Genomic DNA, 7,336 nt, shown 5'->3' on the forward strand with positions numbered 1-7,336 from the left:
AAACCAGGAGTTTATCTCTTATTGTACGTGAACATTTCCTTTTAACTACTCATCTTTCTTCATGTTTATTCAGAATTGTAAAACTTCTGTTGGCTATACAGATAAGAGGCCAGATCCTGGTGTTTGTTACTCTGATGCAAATTCATGATTTTTCCAGCAATTGTCCAGATTTATACAAGCGTTTTTCAGATCAGAATCCCACAAAGAATGCTTTTGGTGAAGAACATGCTGACAAATGGGACATTTGTTTAATTTCAGAAGCTTTGCTCAAGGCGTTAAAAGTGGTCTTAAAGTGCATTGGCACTTTACAATTTTATGGTAAATGTTACCATTTTATAAAGGATTTTTATTTTCCATTCAGTTTGTCTCTAACTGCAGCAGAATTAAGTTTGGTTGGAACACCAATCTGTCTTAACAGTTTCATAGCTTGTACCTTAAGTGCTAACTTGGAAGAAACGGGTAGAGTGTCTGCAGCTTGGCAATACTTTTTTTTTTTTTCTGTCAACAACTGATTGGGACCTCGAATGACTACAAATTAGTTTAGTGATGGGGCAACTGTCACAGATATCTCTGAATCAGTTGAAAATGAACAAGGTTGACAGGAACGTGAGAGTCTAATGAGTCCTTCAAATGGCTGATTTGCACTCAGTGGACAACTAGACAATAAGCAGTATGAATTATTGGAAATCAATACTTTGTTATGGAATTTCATTATGCTCCAATGCCTTCAGTTCATAGTATTTTATATTTTGATGGATTATCTGAAGCAAATGATCATCTAAGACACAGGGATAGTTAAAGCTCCCTTGTACAGTTTTAAATGTTGTTTTTGACTTATGTTTGTGAAGTAGAAATATTGATCTATTTTCATGTCTGATTTTAGTCTATTTTAGAGTGGTAGATAAACCCAGTACTTTTAGATGAAATGTCCTGCAGAATTTTTTCTGTTACTGTTTGGTTCCTAATCCATCATCTTTTGATGTTTTAGGAGACACAGAAAAGGGTCAAGCAAATCGAACCACTAAGAACAAGGACGCCCATGTCTGTGGCAGGTGCTGTGCTGAGTTCTTTGAATTATCAGATCTCCTGCAACACAAGAAGAATTGTACTAAAAATCAATTAGTTTTAATTGTGAATGAAAATCCAGCTTCTCCTTCTGAAACCTTCCCTCCTAGTTCCCCTTCTGATAATCCTGATGAACAGATGAATGACACAGTTAATAACACAGATCAAGTAGACTGCAGTGACCTTTCAGAGCATAACAAACTTGACAGGGAAGAATCCATGGATGTGGAGGCTTCCAGCATTAACAATAGCAGTAGCAGTTCCAAGAGTGTCAACAATAGTATTACAAGCAGTAACAGCTCCACAATGGGTACCTCAGCTGTAACAACCTCTCTACCTCACATAGGGGACCTGACAACATTAGGCAACTTTTCAGTGATAAATAGTAATGTAATAATTGAAAACCTTCAGAGTACTAAAGTGGCGGTAGCACAGTTCTCACAGGAAGCGAGGTGTAACGGTGCGTCAAACAGCAAGCTTGCAGTACCTGCCCTGATGGAGCAACTGTTGGCATTGCAGCAGCAGCAGATCCATCAATTGCAACTGATTGAACAAATTCGTCACCAAATATTATTGTTGGCTTCCCAAAATACAGACATGCCAACATCTTCGAGCCCTTCTCAAGGTACTTTACGAACATCTGCCAACCCCTTGTCCACATTAAGTTCCCATTTATCCCAGCAGCTGGCTGCAGCAGCTGGATTAGCACAAAGCCTTGCTAGTCAATCTGCCAGCATCAGTGGTGTGAAACAGCTACCCCCAATACAGCTACCTCAGAGCAACCCTGGCAACACTCTAATTCCATCCAGTAGTGGCTCTTCTCCAAATATTAACATATTGGCAGCAGCAGTTACAACACCGTCCTCAGAAAAAGTGGCTTCAAGTATTGGTGGCTCACAGCTCAGCAACCCACCAGTATCAGCATCATCTTCACCAGCTTTTGCAATAAGCAGTTTATTAAGTCCTGCATCTAATCCACTTCTACCTCAGCCCACTCCTAATAACTCTGTTTTCTCCGGCCCCTTGTCCAATATTGGAACACCTGCAGAGGATTTAAACTCCTTGACTGCCTTGGCACAGCAAAGGAAAAGCAAGCCACCAAATGTAACTGCTTTTGAAGCAAAAAGTAATTCAGATGAGGCATTCTTTAAGCATAAATGTAGGTTCTGTGCTAAAGTGTTTGGGAGTGACAGTGCCTTGCAGATTCATTTACGTTCTCACACTGGCGAGAGGCCCTTTAAATGCAACATATGTGGAAACAGATTCTCCACAAAAGGAAACCTAAAAGTCCACTTTCAACGTCATAAAGAAAAATACCCTCACATTCAAATGAATCCATACCCAGTGCCAGAGCATTTGGACAATATTCCCACAAGCACGGGTATTCCTTATGGGATGTCTATACCACCGGAGAAGCCTGTCACAAGCTGGCTGGACAGCAAGCCAGTCCTCTCCACCCTGACGACTTCTATTGGTCTGCCACTCCCACCAACAATTCCAAGCTTGACCCCATTCATCAAAACTGAGGAGCCTCAGCCGATTCCCATTAGCCATCCTTCTGCTAGCCCTCCCTGCTCTGTCAAGAGTGACTCGGGAACAGCTGATCCCACATCAAAAATTTCCAATGGACTTTCTGATGAGGTAGAGGCTGGTGCTTTGCCTACCTCAAATGGCAAAATGGAGGAAAACCCTCAGAACACAAGCACCATCTCTAACATGAGCAGCTCCGTGAGCTCACCGGCAGCAGACTCGGGCTCCACCAGTGTTGCCACTTTTACAAATCCATTGATGCCTCTAATGTCAGAGCAATTCAAGGCAAAGTTTCCATTTGGAGGACTATTGGATTCAACGCCAGCATCTGAAACATCAAAATTGCAGCAACTGGTAGAAAACATTGACAAAAAGGCAACCGATCCCAACGAGTGTATCATTTGCCACCGAGTTCTCAGTTGCCAGAGTGCACTGAAAATGCACTACCGCACACATACCGGTGAGAGACCATTTAAATGTAAAATCTGTGGTCGTGCTTTCACTACTAAAGGCAACTTAAAGACTCATTACAGTGTCCACCGTGCCATGCCTCCGCTGAGAGTACAACATTCGTGCCCGATCTGCCAGAAAAAATTCACCAATGCTGTTGTTCTACAGCAACATATCCGAATGCACATGGGAGGGCAGATCCCCAACACCCCAGTGACAGAAAACTATCCTGAGTCTATGGAATCAGATACGGGATCTTTTGATGATAAGAATTTTGATGATATAGACAACTTCTCAGATGAGAACATGGAAGACTGTCCTGACAGCAGCGTGCCAGATACACCTAAGTCTGCAGATGCGTCACAAGACAGCTTGTCTTCTTCCCCTCTGCCCCTGGAAATGTCAAGTATTGCTGCTTTGGAAAATCAGATGAAGATGATCAATGCAGGACTTGCTGAACAACTTCAGGCAAGCTTAAAGTCGGTTGAAAATGGGTCAGTGGAAGGGGATGTTCTGACTAATGATTCATCATCTATTGGTGGCGATATGGAAAGCCAAAGTGCTGGAAGCCCTGCTGTCTCAGAGTCTACCTCTTCCATGCAGGCCTTGTCCCCATCAAACAGCACCAATGATTATCACAAGTCACCAAGTATCGAAGAGAAACCAGTGAGAGCTTTACCAAGCGAGTTTGCCAACGGTTTGTCTCCAACCCCTGCTAACAGTGGTGCTTTGGACTTGACGTCTAGTAACACTGATAAAATGATTAAAGAAGAGTCTCTGAGTATGCTCTTTCCTTTCAGAGATAGAGGTAAATTTAAAAACACTGCATGTGACATTTGTGGCAAAACTTTTGCTTGTCAGAGTGCCTTGGACATTCATTACAGAAGTCATACCAAAGAGAGACCATTTATTTGCACAGTTTGCAATCGTGGCTTTTCCACAAAGGGTAATTTGAAGCAGCATATGTTGACACATCAAATGCGAGATCTACCATCACAACTTTTTGAGCCCAATTCCAGTATCGGCCCTAATCAGAACTCTTCAGTTATGCCCACTAATTCACTGTCATCGCTCATAAAGACTGAAGTTAATGGATTTGTGCACAGCTCTCCTCAGGATAGCAAAGAAGCACCCTCTGGTCTAGTTGCTTCAGGGCCACTGTCCTCCTCTGCCACATCCCCTGTCCTGCTCCCCGCTCTCCCCAGAAGAACCCCCAAACAGCACTACTGCAACACGTGTGGGAAAACATTTTCTTCCTCCAGTGCTCTGCAGATCCACGAAAGGACACACACTGGTGAGAAACCTTTTGCCTGCACTATATGTGGAAGAGCGTTCACAACAAAAGGCAATCTGAAGGTACTTTTTCCTCTTGCTGTTTTTAGGTTTCATTTTCTCTTTGCTGGGTTTTAAATTTTTTTTAACTGGGTTTTAAATTTTTTTTAACATATGTTAATGTTGTAAGCGGTGGTACCTTTGGGTATCTGTGTTGTGACAAAGGGTTGTTTAGTCACCTCTTGCAGGCCTAGATAGCCTCTTGTTGAGTGCTCATGTTGGCAGCCTGTTCGAAGCATGAGCTGTTTTTGATGCTTAATTAAAATTCACCCACCAGGAAAGACTGTCTATGTAGAGAAATGGAACAGCCAAATGATGGTAAGGAGTATTAATTAACAGAAAAATGCGCTTTTGTAACTCACCTCTGTAAGAAGTGAAATGCCCTTGAATGTGTTGATTTTCATAACTATCATGTTAAGATGATGAGTGTTTAAAAAAACTATTAACGTAATTCTGTAACTAATGGGCATTACTTTAATTGATTATATAACTAACATTTCCTACTCATATGTGTTTGAAAAAGCAAATATACTTAAGTTTTAGAACACCAGTTGAGCACTTTACTGTGTACATTTTTCTGTTGACAGAGTATTTCTCTAGAGGTTGCTGCTAGTAATGTGAGATGAATAATTACTTTCAGGCCATTCTGTCTATACACGAGGCTCTCCGATGAGCAATCAGTAAAGGATACTTTCTGCCTGTCTGAAAAGGACATTTATAGGGTAAAGGGTGTCAAATACAATACTTACCATTGCAATGAAAGTGGACATAGCAATTCTAGCCCTGAAAGCAGCTATCTGCAATTGACAGAATAACGTGAAGTCATTATAAACTAAATACATGTAATAAAAAAAAAAAAGAGTAACAAGGAATGCATTGTTCAGCAGGAAAACAGAGTGTTCTGGGTAATGGTGATGGGCTAATCCAGAAGACGTTTATTTATTATTCCAGCAGGGAAATGGAGCCCTGCACCCGCTACCTTCAGTGTCATTCGTTATGTAACAAGGCTAGACACTTTCATGGACTGCTGCCTGCCTTCTCTGTGATCAAAATAAGTTTGAAATTCTGGTTAACGCCTATTCTTTCTTTCTTTGTTTTTTCCTTCCTTTCTTTTGAGGTTCACATGGGCACTCACATGTGGAACAGTACTCCTGCACGACGAGGCAGACGACTTTCTGTAGATGGCCCCATGACGTTTCTAGGAGGCAATCCTGTAAAGTTCCCAGAAATGTTTCAGAAGGATTTGGCTGCACGGTCAGGGAATGGAGACCCCTCCAGCTTCTGGAACCAGTACGCAGCGGCGCTCTCCAATGGCTTGGCCATGAAGACCAACGAGATCTCTGTCATCCAGAACGGTGGCATCCCTCCGGCACCAGGAGGCCTGGGCAACGGTGGAAGCTCTCCCATCAGCGGCTTGACGGGAAGCTTGGAGAAACTCCAGAATTCAGAACCCAACGCACCTCTAGCTGGTCTGGAGAAAATGGCAAGCAATGAAAATGGGACAAACTTCCGTTTCACGCGTTTCGTGGAAGACAACAAAGAAATCGTAACAAATTAGAGAAAAACTCCATAAATAACATTCCTGCAAATAGTGCAACCTAGGGTTGCTTTTTTCAAGCTGCAGGCTACAACATTACAAAGACTTTCTTTTGTACCATGTTCTACTTCTAGAGTTCTAAGAGAGCTTATTTATTAGTGATATAACCTTGCTTTGCAAACAAATGCAAGCATTAACTTTGGTCTCCTGTATTTTGAACTAAATACTAATCGACTAGAGTGCTGTAAACTTGCTGTAACATTTATGGCAGTTGCAAGTCTGTTCTGCTAGGTGATCTTATTCTGGCATTAACTTATTTTCTATATCCAGTTTAACATGAACTCTGGTATTGATGCGATGCCTCAGTGATGCATTAGATCTCTAATAAAAATCTGTATATAAATGTACACTTTGAACCTGCTGGAAGTTTTATCAGCAAACACATTGTTTAATTTTTCCAAACAGAATTAAGAAAAGGACTGAGAGGATATAGACTGAACAATGTGGGTCCTTTACACAGCTCAGTTTTTGATTTTTATTATAAAATTAAAACTGCTTTAATTTTTGTAGGTTTAACATTTTCCGTTTTGAACTGTTATTTGTATTGTGCTTTTTACTTGAGTCGTCTTAAATGTTAATACATTTCTGTACAGTAATAAGCACGCGGATTATTAGAGAAGATACTGACGTGTTGTTTTGGTAGTTGAAACTGAGACGTAACATTTTGCCTTGTAGGTATATTCATTATAGAAAATGTGCTGGACTTTCATAATGCTGCTAAGTATGGCATCTTGAACAACTTCCGTGGACAACTGTAGATGCTCCTGTATATACAACATCACTTTCATTAAAATGTACATATGTTCCTTACAAGACCAAGCCCTACTCCTTGACCAAGGCAACAAGTATAGTGTTTGTTTATTTTGTATTAGGTATTGGGGAGGGCAGGGGGAACCTTGGACTGTTACATGCACTTTCTCAGAAAGTTGAAAGGAAAAGAGGTCCAGTTTCTTTAACATTTAATATTTACTAACAGCAGAGATACTGTAATTTTACTCGAGTAATCAAATACATTTTTGCAACAGATAAAATTCGCTGTCTCTGTGTTTTTGAAGTGTACCTGTATTTAGTAATCACTTTGTATTGTTTAGCCTTTCCTTTGGTTGACATGAACTGTCCAGGTTGTATGTGTGTGTTTATATTTGTAAGTATGGGTATACATATATGTATTGCATATTAATTGCTAGTATATTTTTCATACCCCCTAATAGTGGGAAATTTCTCCTTAACTATTGAACTCCTCCTCATCAAATTGTAGATATTTTGGCATTTTTAATTTCTTTATTAAAAAAAAAAATGCTGCTAGCAAAAACCTTATTGAGCCTAGGTAAGTTTCCTTTGAAGGAAATAATTTGTCATGTT

At 40.6% G+C, this 7,336-nt stretch overlaps 1 protein-coding gene across 2 annotated transcripts in view; it reads left to right on the forward strand.

Annotated features, from left to right (window-relative positions):
* The window catches only part of SALL1 (spalt like transcription factor 1), a 13,615-nt gene extending 7,560 nt beyond the window's left edge, over window positions 1-6,055 (forward strand). For both annotated transcript variants that reach the window (XM_062007470.1, XM_062007471.1), the window contains exons 2-3: window positions 989-4,401; window positions 5,495-6,055. In XM_062007470.1, the coding sequence (XP_061863454.1) occupies window positions 989-4,401; window positions 5,495-5,935 (3,854 nt within the window). In that variant the 3' untranslated portion in view covers window positions 5,936-6,055. The remainder of the gene's footprint in view (window positions 1-988; window positions 4,402-5,494) is intronic.
* The last annotated feature ends 1,281 nt before the right edge of the window (window positions 6,056-7,336 follow it).

The sequence above is a fragment of the Colius striatus genome, chromosome 14, assembly GCF_028858725.1.
Source record: "Colius striatus isolate bColStr4 chromosome 14, bColStr4.1.hap1, whole genome shotgun sequence".
Taxonomy (NCBI): Eukaryota; Metazoa; Chordata; class Aves; order Coliiformes; family Coliidae; genus Colius; species Colius striatus.